This window comes from Colobus angolensis, unplaced genomic scaffold (genome assembly GCF_000951035.1).
Source record: "Colobus angolensis palliatus isolate OR3802 unplaced genomic scaffold, Cang.pa_1.0 Scaffold7, whole genome shotgun sequence".
NCBI classification, from domain to species: Eukaryota; Metazoa; Chordata; class Mammalia; order Primates; family Cercopithecidae; genus Colobus; species Colobus angolensis.
This window is the reverse complement of record NW_012120709.1, coordinates 7,231,381-7,251,419: the sequence shown is the minus strand read 5'-3', so window position 1 is coordinate 7,251,419 and position 20,039 is coordinate 7,231,381. Positions and strand designations below refer to the sequence as shown.

At 37.4% G+C, this 20,039-nt stretch overlaps 1 protein-coding gene across 1 annotated transcript in view; it reads right to left on the bottom strand.

Moving 5' to 3' along the window:
- ARHGAP42 (Rho GTPase activating protein 42) overlaps positions 1–20,039 on the bottom strand; it is a 312,517-nt gene that overhangs the window by 67,458 nt on the left and 225,020 nt on the right. The window contains exons 5-6 of the mRNA XM_011926606.1: positions 17,905–18,006; positions 8,804–8,914 (exon numbers count right to left, since the gene is read on the bottom strand). Of these exons, the coding sequence (XP_011781996.1) occupies positions 8,804–8,914; positions 17,905–18,006 (213 nt within the window). The remainder of the gene's footprint in view (positions 1–8,803; positions 8,915–17,904; positions 18,007–20,039) is intronic.

The window sequence follows — 20,039 nt, the reverse complement described above, 5'->3', positions numbered from 1 at the left end:
AACAACAACAACAAAAAACACTCCAAAACTTAACATAAGACAGCAGTAATCAGCACAGTGTGATATTGGCATAAGGGTAAACTGAAACCACAGTCTTTCCTCACATCCCAGCCACTAAAGCAGACATATAAATCAGTGTAATGGAATTGAGAGTCTATTATACACATATATTCTATCATCATCTGATTTTCGACAAGAGTGGTACAACCACACAAGGGAGAATGAATAGCCTTTTCAACAAATTATTCTAGGATAACTGCATAGCCAAATGCAGAGGAATGAAGTTGAAGCCCCTACTTTATGGCATAGACAAAAAATTACCTGAAAATGGATCAAGGACCTAAATTTAAGACGTAAACTATGAAACACTTAGAAGAAAGATAGGAATACATCTCTATGATGTGTTTGGCAATGGATTCTTAGATATGACACCAAAAGCACAAACAACAAAAACAAAATACACAAACTTCATCAAAATTAAAAACTCATGCTTCGATGTACACTATCATGAAAATTGAAAGAAAACTAACAGAATGGAAGAATATATTTACAAAAATCATTTATCTGATAAGGGGTTTGTATGCAGAATACATAAACAACTCTTACAATTAAATAATAAAAAGACAAATAACCTAGTTTAAAAATAGGCAAAGAAACTGAATAGATATGTCCCGAAAGAAAATATATGAATGGTCAAAAACCATTTGAAAGATTCTTGACTTATTAGTCATCAGAGAAATCGAAATCAAAACCACAGTGAAATCTAAGTTCACCTCTCTAGGATGGCTAGACACAAAAAGTGAGATAATAGCAAGTGTGTGTGAGGGACATGGAGAAACTGTATCCCTCATACACCACTGGTGGGAATGTCAAAGGGTGCAGTTATTTTGGTAGTCCCTCAGACGGTGAAACACACAGTTACCATATGACTCAGTAATTCTACTTCAAGAGAGGGAAAAACTTGTATCTACATGAAAATTTGTACATAAATGTTTATAACAGATGTCCCCAATCCCTGGGCTGCAGACCAGTAAAGGTCATTTGCGGCCGGTTAGGAACCCAACTGCATGGCAGGAGGTGAGCTGTGGCTGAGCACTGCCTCCTATCAGGTCAGTGCTGGCATTAGACTCTCATAGGAGCGGGAGGCCTATTGTAAACTGCGCATGTGAGGGATCTATGTTGTGTGCTCCTTATGAGAATCTAATGCCTGATGATCTGAGGTGGAACAGTTTCATCCCAAAACCCTTCCCTCCCTACCGATTTTTTCATGGAGAACTTGTCTTCCATAAAACTGGTCCCTGTTGTCACAAAAGGTTGGGGACAGCTGGTTTATAACATTATTCATAATAGTGAAAAGGTATCCATTAACTAATATTTAGATAAGCAAAATGTGGTCTATCCATACAATAAAATATTATTTGGCCCTAAAGGGAAATGAAGTACTGATGCATGCTTTCAGATGGATGAACCTTGAAAACTGCATCTGAGTAAAAGAAGCCAATCACAGAAGGTCATCTATTATACAATTTCATTTATATGAAATGCCCAGAGTAGGCAAATTAATAGAGACAGAAAATAATTAGTGGTTTTCAGGATTAGGTGTTATAGGGTATACTGGGAAAGACACCTAACGGATGTGATGTTTATTTTTAAGGTGATGAAAACACTTTAAATTTTTTTGTGGTGATTGTTGCACATATCTGTGAATATACTAAAGTCCCTTTGGATTTTATAGTTTAAATGAGTTGTCTGTGTGGTATGTGAATTATATCTTTATAAAGTTGTTCTTTTTTTTTTTCTTTTTTGAGACAAGGTCTCACCCTTTCACACAGGCTGGAGTGTAGTGGCATGATTAGAGTTCACTGCAGTTTTGACTTCCCAGGCTCAAGTGATCCTCCCACCTCAGTCCCCAAGTAGCTAAGACTACAGGCGCATGCCACCATGCCCAATTAATTTTTGTAGAGGTGGGGTTTTGCCATGTTGCCAAGACTGGTTTTGAACTCCTGGGCTCAAACAATCTTCCCGCCTCAGCCTCCCAACTTGCTGGGATCACACGTGTGAGCTACCATGCCTGCTCTGAAGTTGTTTTTAAAAAATAAAAATAAATACTTCCCATACACAAAGCACCATAATGCACTATAAGAAATCAAAATGTTACCTAGTTCCATTCTTCACATTTGGCCATCTAAGCTTCTAAGAAGATTAGAAAAGTAGGGCAAAGTCAAGGCATCAATTTTCACACTGTAAAAGTGTCAGGCCTGTGAGTTCAATCTGTAGTCTTTGCAATTCCCTGCCTGGAGGAGACTTCGAGATAAACATCTTCAAGGATATCTTCAAAATGACTACAGATTGCTTTAAGTCTAATGCATAGATGTGCAAGGGAGTTCATGGCAAGAAAACAAAAGCATATACAAATCTAATCAAATAAATAATGAGAAACTTGAAGATAAAAAGAGAGCCAAGAATGGAAAGTGGCCAGTCAATGCTGGCCTGGAAAAGACTACTTTTAAAATCGGAGGACAGAAGCACGAATGAATGAATGGACAAACATATGCACTGATTAATAAAACAAAGCCGTGGTCATCCATCACCTTAGCACTGAAAAACATCATTGGAATTCCTGAAAAGATGGATTTCTGAGCATTCAAGAGGAGGGAATTCAGATGAAGAGGCCTGACGTACACTTTGGTGGTAAAGGAACAGAGGCATTGATGAATAGCCAGCTTATCTTTACAGCTCAGTTGTAATAGAGAAGTTACTGTCACCAGCAAGGTGACGAAGTCCAGCAGAAGCTACATGATTGATTTCTACCAAACTCATAGGATGCATTTTTCTTACTTTTATGAAATTCTATTCATTAAATTATATCACAAATTTCCAATTTTCAATAACAGTACCCTGAACTTTAGATTTATCCATGAACCATTGCAGATTTTATTTCTATTTAAAAGCTTTGCTGTTTCATTTTCAAAGAATGATTACCCACAGATTTTAAACAGGATAGAAATTTAACCTTTAGTCCTATAGAGTTTCAAAAAACAATGAGGCTACCTTATTTTTTTACTTGGATTTACTAAATTAAAGCTAATTGATTATATTAAAAAAGAAAAAACATCAAAAGGTTAATCTTTCAAAATCTGCTCATCTGTACACTAGCGGATGGATTTTTTAAAAAGACTTAGCCAGTAGCATTTCACTCTCAAAATTATGTAAGCTTTTTAAATTCAGAGACTCTAAAAAGTATTTTATAGTATACTTCTTGATAATAACAAGCTAAAACATGTTAGCAAATTAGGCAAAATTTTCTTCAGCAAAAAATTTAAACTACATTTAGCAGTCCAAGGGAAGAGCACCAAAAGCACTATATTTTAGTTTTCATATGATGATATATTTTCATTTTCTGCATTAACTTTAAACATTAATACAAAAAGACTATAATGGAATCTAAAAGGAGTACTGTAACATGAAAATGCTGTTACAAAATTTACTCTACGCGTATATTTAGAAGGCTAAAATTAAAATGTTTTTAAAAAAGCTACATGGGGCTTTAAAGCCACAACTAACAAAGGGATTCATAAGTGTTGTTTTCCTATCTGCCAATCACAGTATAAGTGAGTTACACACTGGCCGGTGCCTTATTGATGCTAACGACGTACCAGGTACAATACAACAGCTCTACGCATTACCTGTGCTGGTTGATCCTCACCACGATCCTGGGAACTACACATTATTTTTGTTCTCAATATACAGATAAAAACCTGAGGCAGAGAATTTGTAAAATGTGCCATATTTGCACAGCTGTAAGATGTGGAGCCAAATTACATCTTATTCCAACTCATTTAGCTATTATACTTTCTGTCTCTGCTTACCAAAGGTAAATCTCTTATTTTCTTCTAATTTTAAAGAACTAACATAACTACACAATATAATTTTCTAATCATCCATTTTATTTGGCCAGAGCAAATATTATCAGGAAGGATTAATTTCTTTAGTTATGCGGCCACTGAGGAAGTGGTACTAAACCATGACTTCAGATTTGGGTTCTGAGTTCCTATCTGCCACTTTAGGTTTGTGGCCTTAGGCAACCAACCATCTTTCTGTAACTTAGCTTCTTCATCTAACAACTACTTCATAATAATGCTGTTATGGAGTTATGTGAGCTAACACAGAGAAAACACATAGCACGTAGTAGGTGCTCACAAAACATACGTCCAACTAAGTAGGCTTAAAGGACATAATCAACACATACACAAGTTTACAGCTGAATGAATCATAAGGCAGATGAGTCATAACAAGATTCCGTTTTCTAAGCCACAAACCTTTATGTACCGTGAAATACTTCTGAGACCTCTGGGCTCCTCCACAACTCTTACTTAAGCTGTTTGTGTTCAGAGTACTTCTAGAACTGCTTCTTCTAATCCATAAAAGTTCTCATAAACCTCAGGCAGCTCTGAGCAGTAGGTGAATATTATAACCAAGAGTCAGGAGATGTTTCTCCCTCCCTGATCTCCTTCCCCCATCATAAACCTAAACTTGCGTATCTTGTTGACACATCTGAAAGGATGAACCTACTGTTCAACAGAAACATAATATGAACCACAAATGAAGCCAATGTGTAATTAACTAGTAAACATATTTAATCTTTTTTATTTATTTATTTATTTATTTTTTGAGACAGTCTCACTCTGTCACCAGGCTGGTGTGCAGTGGCGTGATTTTGGCTCACTGCAATCTCCACTTCCAGGGTTCAAATGAATCTCGTGCCTCAGTCTCCCGAGTAGCTGGGATTACAGGCACCCATCACCACGCCTGGCTAGTTTTTGTATTTTTAGTAGAGACGAGGTTTCACCATGTTGGCCAAGCTGGTCTTGAACTACTGGTTTCAAGCGATCTGCCCACCTCAGCCTCCTAATGTGCTGGAACTACAGGCGTGAGCCACTGTGCCCAGCTAGTAAACATATTTTAAATACTTAAAAAAAAAAGTGAAATAAATTTGAATAATTTATTTTAATACAATATATCCAAAATAGCATTTCAACCTGTAATCAGTATAAAAGAGGTATTAATGAGCTATTGTCCATTTTTTCATACTAAGATTCTGCACGCTGATGTTGATTTTATATTTACAGCACATCCTAACTTAGACTAGCTATGGGTAATTACTACCATACAGAATGATGGGTCTAGAAATCACCAGTGAGCTATAATCCCTTTCTATATAAAATATAATAAACTGGAAAAAAGATGGCTATTAAACTTGTATAGCTTATAGAGAACTGAGTTTAAAAAGCTGATTTCAGGCCAGGCATGGTGGCTCACCCTGTAATCCCAGCACTTTGGGAGGCCAAAACAGGTGGATCACCTGAGGTCAGGAGTTCGAGACCAGCCTGGCCAACGTCGTGAAACTCTGTCTCTACTAAAACTAAAAAAATTATCCGGGTGTGGTGGTGCATGCCTGTAATTTCAGCTGCTCGCTCAGGAGGCTGAGGTAGGAGAATCGCTTAAACCTGTCAGGTGGAGGTTGCAGTGAGCTGAGATTATGCCACTGCACTCCTGCCTGGGCAACACGGCAAACTCCATCTCAAAAACACCAAACACTAACAAAAATATTGATTTCAGGTATGTTTTTAAAACAATAACACGTAGCTTATTTATAAATAACACTTGAATGTCCTCTTTCAGTCCATGTGTCAGACCTAGTTTTTCTTTAGAATAATGACAATGTAGGAATATTTATCTATTTATTTGTTTATTTATTATTGAGACAGAGTGTTACTCTGTTGCCCAGGCTGGAGTGCAGTAGTGCGATCTTGGATCACTGCAACCTCCACCTCCCAGGTTCAAGCAATTCTCGTGCCTTAGCCTCTTGAGTAGCTTAGACTACAGGCACATGCCACCACGCCCAGCTAATTTTTGCATTTTTAGTAGAGACAAGGTTTCACCATATTGGTCAGGCTGGTCTCGAACTCCTGACCTCAGCAATCCACCCGCCTTGGCCTCCGAAAGTGCTGGGATTACAGGCATGAGCCACCACGCCAGCCAGAATATTTATTCTTAATAGCACATGAATATTGCATAGAAGTTTTATGACAAGCAGTATGATCTTGATATTAATTAATGTAAACTAATCTCAAACATATCATCATAAGGTAAGAATATTATTTCATGAGTCCCTATCCCCTGTTCATATTTTCTATTGGATTTTTTACAATCTATAGGAGATAGACCCATCCCCAGGGCATTTGCTTTACTCTAATGCTTATTTGTTAAACTAATCTGAGCTAAAGCTAGAATAGACTACTAGATTTCTGCAACATGCAATAGCAATACAAACAAGAATTGGATTTTTAAAGAACAAAAACAGCAAAGACATTAAAGTGTTTTCATGTCTTTTTATGTTTATAGCTCCTGGGAGCTTTGGTTTACAACTTTTCTCCTCCAAATTAATTTGTCAACGCATAACCTAAAGATCGACATACATACTCATGCTTCATTGATCCCATGTCTATTCTCATTGTTCAAATGCATATTAAGTACAACTCCATGGATGAGACTCTGAGGCTAGAAATGAGGACGAGACCAAACTGACAGTACTATTTGGTTTGGCCAGACGCTCTAATAGGAAAAACAGAGCAGCCAGGAAAATATTTTGGAAGAAGGACAATTTTAACATCTATTTTGACTGTGGTGTCATAAGAAAGGTATGCATGACAGAAGACTTATCAGGACATCATAGCTTCGGATAAGGTAGAGGGAAGAAAACACATTTCAATTGAAAGATGGCTTCTACTTCTCTACTATATTTTTACAGGAATTCATAAATTCTTGCCATTCCTTCTGCCACCTGTGAGCAAACATTTTTTTACAATCTCCTCTTTATACATCTGACGTCATCTTACAGAATGTTCTAGTTCACTGTTCCCAGACAGGATAGGCTATAAAAGAGACCTAGGGAAACAAGTGACCCCCATACCATCTTCCAAGAGGAATAAAGGCATACAGATGTGAAAGGATTATTCCAGGTGTGAGAAGAAACAACAGCACAGCAGATCAGCACAGTGTCTGAAGGAAATGGGAAGACACAAGGAAGGAATATACAGAAAAACTGTCAGAATTAATGGGGTCTCAGATGGTTTGGTGTCAAGAAGAGCTGCAATTCAAAAATCCCAAGGGGCAAGCTCTAGGGAAGTAGTTTGCTAGCAAGAAGCAAGGCTTCAGAAACCATGGTGGGATTCTGGGATGGGACTTAGTCAATGGGAAGGGGAACAGGATCCATAAGTAGTGGTCATCTTCCTAGAACAGGAAACGTTAGGCTTGCTAGTTGTCCATGAGCCCCAGATAAGCTTCAGAACATTCTCTAGGTCATATAAAGTTTAATCAGATCTTAAAGTGTCTGCTATATAAGAGGATAATCCTAGGGGATTGAAGGATTAAGTTTTGGTAAACAGAACTTGAACTTCAGTTTGTTATTCTAAATAAAAGGTAAAAGTTAAATCCCTGAGCCTGAGTGGTGGTCTTCAGTTCCCTAATCTTTCTAGCTGAAAGCTGATCTTGCAAATGTGCCTACTGCCTAGTTTACAGGAGAGTCAGCAGGCTCCAATTAAAGGAAGAGGTCCTGGAAGCCAGGTTGGGCCTGATAACTGTCCCCAGCCTCTGCTCTGTCTCAGTTTTCCATTATGTTTAAGGGACAGCTGGTGGATTTCCATTAGAAAATGATTCATGTGAAATACATTTTACAATGTTGTCTTCCTTTGCCTTCTCCTTATCATATCCACTAACATAGAAATAGAGTATTTTATTTTTATTATGAATGGATTTTTTAAAGGACTGACATAGGAAGAAAAGAATGGCTTAAATTAGATATCTGATTACTTATACATTTATTAACCCTATCCTCTGATCTCATGGGAATTGAAGAATGCAGACAACCGATCACCTGACTCTAGAGCAAACCTTTATTCATCATACATGCCACTTTGTCAAGATGCCTTTTTAGGCAATATTGGAACACATTAGGATATCACTTGAAAAAAATGCTAAAAAATGAAATAAGCTTATAAAGACCAGCCACCTGTTCTTTTCTGTAATGCAGTTTACATTAGGAAATCCATTACATTTTACACCGACTTAGAAAAATAAATGACTTCATAGGAAAGTCAAGCAGATCCGAGCCCTGTGAGAAAGGCGAGCACAGAACAAAGGGGAAAACAGAGCCTTCGGTTTTCCCTCTCTGTCTAAAGTTTTGCTAAATGGGTCATTTTACTGGTAAAGTGTACTCATTCATGTATAGATAATCCACAGCCTCTTTTTTTTAAATTTATTTAATTAATACACTTCATTTTTAGAGCAGTTTTAGGTTTGCCAAAAAATGAGTGGAACGAATGAAGTTCCCTTACGCCCCCTCAGCTCACCTGTCCCCTACCACCTCTGTATTTCCCTCCTGCTAACAGCTTCCTCTCTTATTAGCATCTTGCATTTCTGTGGTACTTTTGTTATAGCCGATGCGACAATGCTAATGCATTAATATTAACTGAATCCATAGTATACATTAGAGCTCAGTTTTTGTGCTACACATTCTATGGGTTTTGACAAATGTACTCATCCACCACTACACTATTGTACAGAAGAGTTTCACTGTCCTAAAAGTCGCCTGTACGCCACCTGTTCATCCCTTCCCTACTCCCCTTTTATTTTTATCAATCATAATTTTCAAGAAAAATTATATATTATAAAAAAAAACAGGGTACTTTTTTTCTATAGATTGTTTTCAGCCTACTGTTTTTACAAAAAATCTGAAACTTACCGGTTCAACAAATTCAAACTTCTTTTTTTCTTGGACCTCTTGAATTTTAAAGACATATTCTAATGACGCTTCATAGAAGTTCTGATGTTCTCGGTCAATTTGTGTATCTGCCTAAAGAGAAAAACCAGAGGGTGATTACTGATGGTTCTACCTAGAGAGAGACCCAATTCCTGCTCTGCTATCTTTATTACAAAGTAACTCAAACAAAAAGTTTAACACAGCACTTATTATAGTCCTTGCCTACAAGAGCATATAGTGTGTGGGGCAGGAGATACACACACAGACACATACATACACAGAATAAGTACACAATACCCATTGCAGTTAAAAAAAAAATACAAGAAATGTAAATGAAAAATTATGGGATCATAGAAGGATGGATAAAATTCAAAATTATGAGACAAAAGGGTAGTATTTGGAGTTGAATCTTAAGATGAACAATTGACTGAATTGTCAACAATATAAAAAAAGCAGGGGCCATTTTCCTGAAAAAGTAAAGAGGCATGAAGAGATGGATTTGACTGCAGCGTGAACACATGGAGAAGAAGAGGGAGAAGGATAGCATCATACCGTAAAATATCTTGGATGCTGCATAACAAATTAGGATTTTAATGGAGGGAGAAGCATCTAAGAATATTAAGCAGGAGAGCCACTTCATTAGGTAAGATCTTAGATAATGCTGGTAGCAGAGTCAAACAAATAAACAGACAAATAAAAATTCAATGGCTCTAACCTGATGAATCATGCTATGTCAATGTCATGCACATTCATTATATCTGATTGCAATAAGGTTCTATTGACAAAGTATAAGAGGGTATTACTGAGGTGATTTCATTTTCTTTTAGACAATGCCTCTCTCTTCCCTCTTCTCTGCCTACTATCACCCTCGGATGCACTCTTTAAAAGTGACTTTGGCTTAGCAGAGAGACAGGACTTACTTTTCTTGCCCACCTCTAGCTTCCTTGTTGCCAGCTGCATATTACAAAAGCTGATGGAAAGAAGGGTCTCTCTGGAGTACTAAGTATCCATTGACACCAATTTGGGGATAGAAAACTTGAAGCCATTTATAATGGTAGTTTGACAAACAAAATTAAAAAAAAAAAAGATTTTATTGGTAAGACTTCCAGTTAACAGAACCTATTAGTAATTAAGATTTGGAGGAGTAAAAACTTATACATGTACTTTTAACTGTGCAGGGAGTAGATGCCCCTAACCCCCATGATGTTCAAGAATCAGCTGTAATTATATATACTTATTATGCATTTACTTAGGTGATTACAAAGAATCCAATATTACTAGCAACTCACTAGAGACGTTTAAAGTTGAGTATTCTAAATTTTTAAGCTAATAAATGTGAAGAATGTATAAATCAGGTAGGAGATTTGAACTCAAAACTTTTCAGCTCCCAGACATCATTTATGAAAGACAGGGTGCAAACAAAAAGAACATCAGCATTCCACACAAATCATATTTCTTTTCTTCTTACCATCGCTTATTGGAACACACTATATGCATAAGAATTAATTAATTTAGCAATGAGGGATAGGTGTCAATAAATGTTTAACAACTGGCTCTCTGAGGAGAAAAGCTTGATTTGCAATATTTGTGGTTTCTGTGGTACAAATGATGCCAAAATGGCCAGTTTCAAAACACAAACTCAACATCACAGAATGTGGGAGCTGGAAAGAGATGCAGGAAAAGGACTCTCTGGAGCGTGTCTTAGCACACTACTGGGTGAAAGGGATGCAAGAATAGGGGCACTATTCTATTCCACAAGTTATTTTGGAAATTGTATTTACTTTAAAAGATCATGTCAGGCTGGATATGGTGGCTCACATCTGTAGTCCCAAAACTTTGAGAGGCCAAGGTGGGAGGACTGCTTGAGCCCAGGAGTTTAAGACCAGCCTGGGCAATATAGTGAGATGCTGTCTCCACTTTTTTTAAAAAAAGAAAAAACACCCAAAGGACTATAAATCATGCTGCTATAAAGACATATGCACACGTATGTTTATTGTAGCACTATTCACAACAGCAAAGACTTGGAATCAACCCAAATGTCCATCAGTGACAGACTGGATTAAGAAAATGTGGCACATATACACCATGGAATACTACGTAGCCATAAAAAAGGATGAGTTCGTGTCCTTTGTAGGGACATGGATGCAGCTGGAAACCATTATTCTCAGCAAACTACCGCAAAAACAGAAAACCAAACACCCCATGTTCTCACTCATTGGTGGGAATTGAACAATGAGATCACTTGGACTCGGGAAGGGGAACATCACACACCGGGGCCTATTATGGGGAGGGGGAGGGAGGAGGGAAGGCACTGGGAGTTATACCTGTTGTAAATGACGAGTTGATGGGTGCTGACGAGTTGATGGGTGCAGCACACCAACATGGCACAAGTATACATATGTAACAAACCTGCACGTTGTGCACATGTACCCTAGAACTTAAAGTATAATAAAAAATAAAAAATTTTTAAAAATTTAAAATATATAAATATATATATATAACATCGTTGATTGTGTTGTGAGCACATGGGAACAAACTAGAATGTTGAGACCTTCAGAGTCTAAAATGTTTTTTTTTTTTTCCCAGTCAACAGAACTATGCAGAAAAGATTTAGCACAGCAGGCCTGACTGCTGTTTCTTGAAAGATTTGCTTACAAAGCTGGCCCTTGGCTGGTGTCTGGGAATGTTATTTAGGGAGGGTTCACATCACTCTAACTGCTAAGAGATGGCTTACTGCACCTAAACTGTTTGTACAAACAATATGGTTTATGCAAACACCTCCTTTCCCTCTGGGAGTTTGGAATTTGGGTACATGCCTGGGAGCAGGTGCTATGTGACGCCTCCAATAAACCTCTAGGCAACAAGTCTCTAATGAACTTCCTTGGTGGATGACATTTCACAGGCCACAGCTTCTTGCAGGGGGAATTGAGCATGCTCTGTGTGTCTCCATTGGGAGAGCACTCTTAGAAGGTTGCACCTGGTTTCCCCCAGAATTTGTCCCCTGTACCCTTTATTTCCTTTCACTGTAATAGATCTTAGCCATGAGTATGACTATATGCTGAGTCCTATGAGTTCTCCAAGCAAATTACCAAAGCTGGGGGTGGTCTTAGGGACCCCAACACAAAAGTATTAAGTCATTTCTTCAGAAACTTATTTGCCATGCACAGTCTCATCCCACTCACCCCCCTCCAAAAAGGGGAATGGGAGGCAAAGAAAGGTTAAAAGAGAAATGACTCTTGTTGTTTGCTACTTATAGGGTGTTTTCATAGCCTCCCATGTGGACCACTGAAATTTGATAGACCAAAGCTGCTGAGAAACGTCATCCAGAGCATACAGTACTTAAGGAATATGACAGTTCAATTTCTTTACAGTATAAGATATAGAAAGACATTCTTTTACTTAGAATAGATCTCTTTAGTATGTAAGTTCATCATATGGTTCACTAGCAAACACTTGCTTATAAATCCACTAGCAACTGGTGCTATATATTTTGTACTGGATAAGTAGAGTTACTTACTCTACTTTATCTCATCAATTGAACTGAGATAATTTTAAAACTGAAAGGGAGCACTAGTAATACTTAGGCCAGAACAACAGGTGTAAACTGTTGTTTACCTGGCAAAAAGGGACCTAAAGAAACCAGATTAATTGCATAAGAAAACCATATGGCTCTGCAGATAGCTTATTGTAAAGCTATCTCAATTCAAAAGAGAGGGAAAGGCGTCAGGTGATATTTATTGAATCATTTCTTGATGGGAGCAAGCCCCCCAAAATCTGGCCATAAACTGGCCCCAAAACTGGCCATAAACAAACTCTCAGCAGCACTGTGACATATCCATAATGGCCCTAACGCCCAAGCTGGAAGGCTGTGGGTTTACGGAAGGAGGGCAAGGAGCACCCAGCCTGCCCAGGGCAGAAAACCGCTTAAAGGCATTCTTAAGTCACAAACTACAGCGTGAGCGATTTACGCCTTAAGGACACAAATGTTCCCGCTACAGTTAACTAGCCCAACCTATTCTTTTAATTCCGCCCATCCCTTTGTTTCCCATAAGGGATACTTTTAGTTAATTTAATATCTACAGAAACAATGCTAATGACTGGTTTGCTGTTAATAAATATGTGGGTAAATCTCCATTTGGGGTTCTCCGCTGTGAAGGCTGATTTCCCACTTCACACCTCTATATTTCTGTGTGTGTGTCTATAATTCCTCTAGCGCTGCTGGGTTAGGGTCTCCCCAGCAGAGTTGGTCTCGGCAATTTCCCAAGGAGAAAAGATTTAAGTTTGGCTTTGAAGAACGAGGAAGAGATAAAACGAAGAGTTTGAGTGACGTGATACAGTCAGGAAAAGAGACGTTATGCTTAGGTAGGACAAAAGGTTTGTGACTAAAGGTTTTGTCTGGAGGAGACAGAAATGAGAGTTAAGGCAGAAAAAAAATAGAATGAGTGTAGATTTCATCGTATAGGCAATACAAAAACTTGAGAAGGAGGTTGACAAGAAACAAGCAACATTCAAGATTAACAGGAGGACAGCGCAGAATACATTAAGTGGTGGCCTGGGTACGTGTGAATATAAAAAGATCTCTTATCTGATAATGGTGAAGGAGTCTGGTGCACCCCAGCAAGAAAGAGAAGCTGAATGATGTGAGTGTGAGAAGCAAGGAAAAAACCACAGATAAATTTGATACAAAAAAATACTACTACTAGGTTGGGCATGGTGGTTCATGTCTATAATCCCAGCAATTTGGGAGGCCGAGGTGGGAGGATCACTTGAGGTCAGGAGTTTGAGACCAGACTGGCCAACATAGTGAAATCCTGCACTAAAACTACAAAACTTAGCTGGGCATGGTGGTACACACCTGTAGTCCCAGCTACTCGAGAGGCTGAGGCATGAGAATTGCTTGGACCCGAGAGGCAGAGGTTGCAATGAGCCAAGATCAAACCTCTGCACTCCAGCCTGGGCAACAGAGTGGAACTTGTTCTCAAAAATAAATAAACAAATAAATAAATAAATAAATAATGCTAGCATTAACAGATAATTGAGAAAATGACAGGTGGGAGCAAATTTGGTAAAAGATGGTGAGGTGCAAGATTTCGCACTTCACTAGAAATTGGTCAATCTAAAGTATTGGTAATCAGCCAGAGGACAGTGCAAAGACAGTCAGGCATGACAAAATCATGCCATGAGAGATGTTCATCTAGATGTTATAAACAATGTGAAAGTAGAAGAGGTTTCAGGGACAGAAATTGAAGGATAAGAATAGAGATATAAGAACTATGCCTAAGGACTTTGCTTCATTTAAGAGGTGCCTCAAGAGGAACCTACTGAAAGAGTAGTTAGTGATAGGTGGAAAAACCAAAATCTGGATGTCTAAAGGGAATCTATTTCCTCTTTACTTTCTTCCTAATTATAAATATAAAAATATTTGTTATTGTAAGCTGATTCATTATTTGTTACTATGATAGAGAAATGTGAAGATAGTAAGAATTGCAATCCCACTGTTTATATATTTTGATGTGACACACATACACTCACACACACACATACACACACACACACACACACACACAAACTTCCTTTAAAACAAGCCTGGTATAATACTGTATATTTTGATTTACAATCTGCTTTTTTCCTGTTTGTATGACTATTTCTCAATGTCTTTAAATGATTCTCCAAATAAAACTTTCAACATATCACACTCCATTTTTGGTCAAGTTACATTTGTATACTTACCCCAATCATTCTTTGTGCCCTTTCAAATATTTCTAAATTTCTGAACTTACGAATAATTCTTGTATCAATATTTAAACAATATCTACACAATTTTTATGCTTATCTCTGATAATTTCTTTGGGGTAAATTCTTACCAAGAGAAATCGTCTCAACTACCTAGCATGTTTCAGGTTTGTTGAAACACAATGTCAAATTCACCTTAAGAATGAGAACAAAAGTGTGCCCAGTTTCCTACACCTTCACTAACAATAGATATTATCTTTATCAAATTGAAAATGACATGTTGTTATTTGCATTTTCAAATACATGTGGCACTCAAACTAACCATATTTATTATAACTTATATTTCCTCCTTAGTCAATGCCTCTTTGCGTCCTTAGCCCATTTTTTCCATTGAAGTGTTTACTTTTCTGACACTGATTGGCAAACTCTTCTTGTATATAAGAGATGATAACCCCATATCATATGTTGTTTACATTCCCTAATGGTTTGACATTTAATTTGGTTTAATGCCTTTTGAAACAGATTACTTATTTTTATGCATTCAAGTCTTTCTACATTTCCTTTATGATACCTTCCTTTTATGCTTAGAAAAGAATTATTTATTTACATAACAAATATTACTTCTTTTCATCCACTATAAAGCCTATAATCTTGAAAAGTTTGCTTCTGATTCTCCAATTGTTTACTCCAATGGCCTAATTGATGGTCTTGGGATTTTGTTAATAAAAGATGACCCTTCAATTCAGTCCTGGAAACGGGCAGCCACTTATTTTTCATCAACAAAATGATTAAGGAGTCAGCTGTGCAGGTAGGAAGGCACACAGGGCCTTTATGAGAACAAGTTAATAAGCTTGGGGCTGACAGAAGGACCAGAGCTGTTCTAGAAAGGAGCAGATGACTTTCAATACCATGTCACAGAATTAAATATGTTTATGGCAGCATCTCCCTACAACAGATTTGATTCCTAGAGGGGCGGGAGGGGGGGGACCCAAGCTACATTTTGCCTTGTCTACATTATATACCCCTGAGAAGCTACCTTAACACAATGTGTTAGTTGTGTTGTGTTCTAGGATGTATCTCCTGGAAAAGAACTGTCTGTGTACTTGTGGAGTGAGGTGGGGGGGAGGACGTTACTATGCTATTATCTTTTTCAGCCTCCACTTAAATATGAAACTAGAATGTATTTTCTGTTTTACCATAGCCTAAGCTGTTAGAGCAAGGCAAGTAATAAATATTGAGCTAAGTTGTCAGGGAAAATTGGGATATATTCTCTAGAGCAGTTTAAAATCAGGATAATGTTATCATTTCCTTAAGACGGTTTAAGCAGTATCTTCCAATGATGACTTCTCGTATTTATCAGGAACCTAAAGTTCTTTAGAGTCTCTAAAGACCACGCTTAATTTTCCTTTAGTCAATTTGTAAAAAGGTGCCTGGCCATAGCCCTGGGCATGGTAGATGATGATGTACTGGTGATAATTAGATGGTAGATGATGATGTACTGGTGATAATTAGATGGTAGATGATGATGTACTGGTGATAATTAGATGAGTGTCTCTCTACATGACTACATCCACATTCATACCATAACCCCCTTCTCTCTCAGGTTTATTCCAGTGCAAGGTATTAAGACATTTGGTCTTAACATGATCATTTAAGACATTTGGTACATGTAAACACAGTATTAAATTACAGCAAGCAGTACCAAATACAGTAAGGTTAAATATGTCCAAGAAATTTAAAATAGAAATCTAGTTTTTCTTAATGGCAGATTGTCTTCCATCAGTTTAGTATCAAAATCTTTCCACAAGCACACAATTATATATTAAATTATACTATTTTTAATAGTATGTGTTAATAACAGAAAGCATATTGATTAAGTCATATATTAATATTAAGCAAAACAAAACTTCCCAATGTTGAATATCTTTAAATAAAGAAATTTGATACTGTCGATGAGAACATATGCCTGTTGGAAAAAAAGGAAATCAGATGCCAAAATCACACTCCTATTTCTTTTTGAGGCTGTAGCAACTTTGTGGTACTCTGAGTTGTCAAGCATGCCTTCTGGTTGAACTCAGAGGTAGAAGAAATAAGAAAAGGGATAAAGAGAGCTGAAGAACAGGTTGAACTTGAAAAGCAGTTCAGGAAGGGAGGAGGTTTTCCTAGCAGAAGGATCAGGAAAGAGGCTCTGGACTACAACATCTGTAAGTGAAGAGAGAGGAGGAAGAGACTAAAGAACACTGCATGTGGTTCCTGATCACTTTTTAGGCAACAGTGGTGAGCTGCGGGTGAGCTACCCAACAACACCCTACTAATGGTGTTCACTTCAGTGTACACCAGGAGACAGAGGAGAGATGATGGCTGCTTCACATTTTTTTGTTTTTGTTCTCAAGGTAACAATGGCAAGGGAGTCTGGTTATTTATTTATTTATTTATTTATTGGACATACTTTGACACTGAAATTGGAACTACATTATTCCTTAGTAAAAGAACTAGCCTGTACTTTATGAATTACAGTTAAAACACTACCAATGGGAAGAATAAAATATATTTCGGACAGAGGGAAGAAACAAACTGCTTAGATGTGTTGATGTGAGCAAAATATTTATTCATTTGCTCTTAAGGAAAATTGATATAAAATAATTGCTAGCAGCTGGGCACAGTGGTTCATGCCTATGATCCCAGCATTTTGGGAGGCCGAGGCAGGCAGATCACTTGAGGTCAGGAGTTCAAGACCAGCCTGACCAACATGGTGAAACCCTGTCTCTATTAAAAATACAAAAATTAGCTGGGCATTGTGGCATGTGCCTGTAATCTCAGCTACTCAGGAGGCTGCGGCACAAGAACTGCTTGAACCCGGGCAGCAGAGGTTGCAGTGAGCTGACAGCACGCCACTTCAGCACTTCAGCCTGGGCGACACAGCCAAACTCCATCTCAAAAATAAAATAAAATAAGATGGAATAAAACAAAACAAAACATGTAGCTGTGTATCTATCTTTCTCCCAATGCTGAAGCAAAGCTTTAAAATCAATGTCACAGGTATTTTAAATTTAATATGAAGGCCATAACATGAATTTAATAGATCCTGTCCCTTTAAAAATGCTCAAAAAGAAGAAAAGGAAAAGATCTTGTTTCAACCTTTCTCATTGTTGAAAGAGATATTAATCCTTCACTTGGAACAGTTACAATGTGTTTAAAGTATTGTCCATAGTAAGTTTTCAATTAATTTAGCTATTGCTATCATAATTATTTTATTAAATAGTAGCAGATTTTGAGATAATTTTACCTTCGGAAATTTTGACTTTATATGACTTAATGCCTTTTCCATTATTTCAGTTGGAAAAGCTTACCTCTTGTAAATGAGACTCCTTTTTCTTTGCAGACAAATTTAAATGCTTTTCAAGGATAGAATAATATTTTTCACTTTCTTTGTCAAACTTCTTCTTTCCATCCTAAAAGAGAGCAATAACAACAAAAAATATTTAACTCAGAGCATCCAGAAAACACTGATTTTCACCATTCCCATCAAAGTCCCATGTAATTATTTCATAAAGATAGTCCCAACTATGTGTAAAACCTTAATTTAGTAAAAATAGGAAGACGGAAGTGAAACAAGCCATTTCAGTATGTACTCTGCTCTCAACAAAGCTTTCCATCTTGCAGTGAGAAATACATGTATAAACAAAAAAGGCAAGTCACATCTCCTTTGGAGCAAATGGCACTGTAGTATGGGTAGGGGCCAGGCTGGCTACAGCGAATCCCACCAAGAGCGCTATAATTGACTCTTAACAATATATTCTGATCCAGTAGGTCTGAGATGTGACCAAGAGAAAAATGTCTTTCTTAGGCTTTTTGTTGATTCAGATGAGTCAATATATAATGTCTGGAGAACCAGTCACATGGAATCTTTTCACAGAATCATATTATTTCTCAGCCACAGAAGACACCTGAAATATCAAATGACTCATTCTTGACGTGGAGAAAAAGATTTTTAAATGCTGGTAGTTTCAAATAATTAAATAAGAAAATTCAAAGTCAAATAAATCGAAAGGATTAACAACCTCTGTACCATAAACTCTGAACATAACTCTAATAGCTGACCTTTGTTCCTGATATGTGGGAGTTTTAGGGAGCAACTGGGAGGGGGAATAGCGAGAAGGGAGTAGCTTTACCTTTTATCCTATGGCATGCTTCCACAGAAATGCAAATTGAATGAAACATTGAAGGGAAGAGGACATACCTAGGCATATAATCTTCTACAACTATAAATACTGTATCCACCGGATATGTCTTTTCCATTTATAAGTCCATATGAAACAAATACTAAGTAACTACAATCATAAATTTCATTGGCCAAAGATGTACTATTCCTTTCTTTTATTTCAGTGTCTCTGAAACTGTGACCTCTGGATCACCTAAATTAGGTGTTTATAAGCATGTTCAGAATGCAGATTCCTATTTTTCTCCTTCCAGAGATTCTGGAACTGATTTTGTTTTAAAACAAGTTCATTATGTGTTTGTAACACATAATGCTTTGCTTCATTACTGGCATAAATACCTAGAAGAGGTTACTTAAAAATAATCAATGAATAGATTGGGTGGATAGAGGAAGGGAAAAGAGGAGAGAGGGAAGTATTAGTTTGGTGCAGAAGTAATTGCAGTTTTTGTCAAGTGTAGAAGTAATTAAGGTTTTTGAACCTAACTGAACCTAATTAAAGAGAAGGAAAATCTTCCAGCTTAAGGGATTTTCCTGCTGTTCTGAGGTTGTCAGATTCAGGTTTATCTATCTAGAAAATGCTATTTTGATCCATTGGCACTCTTAACTTTCTTCTCGGTTATACTTCCAAGCACCCATCATAATCCTTTCCATGTGTGGAATTTTAGAAAGTGAGCTGGTAAACTTGAGCTGAAAAGGAAGAGTAAGTAAGGTTCTGCTTTAAGAGTTCACATCACTTTTAGACCATGTAAGAAGTACTGAGATGTTTGTACATTAAAGTATTACCATCTATAAATGGGGGAAGGGAATAAATCCAACTATTCAAATAATTCTTACTACCTAAGGAGAAAATGTGGTCCTACTAAGATAAACACAACTGGAAAATGAGTAGAATTCCATCACAAAAGGTGTGTTAAGAAACTCACATTACAAAATATGAAATAGCTGACCCAAAGGAAACGAGAGGCCCAAGGTTCAGGATAGAGAGGCTAGTCCTCTCCGCTCACTGTTGGAGCAGATACCTCGGTGAATTTCCCATCTTGTGCTTGGTGGATGTTACTTTTTAATCTGGCACTTCATGCCCACAACTACCCTGCAACATACCTTTCTAAAGTTCTTTCTCACTAGCTCCCTATCCATGATCCTTTTTTCTTTTCTCTCTCTAGGTCATTCCCTCTGACGTAAATGATCATTTCTTCCAATTTCCACACATTCAAATTATATCTACTTTTAGCATTCAGCTCAAATAAATGCCATTCATAATTCCCT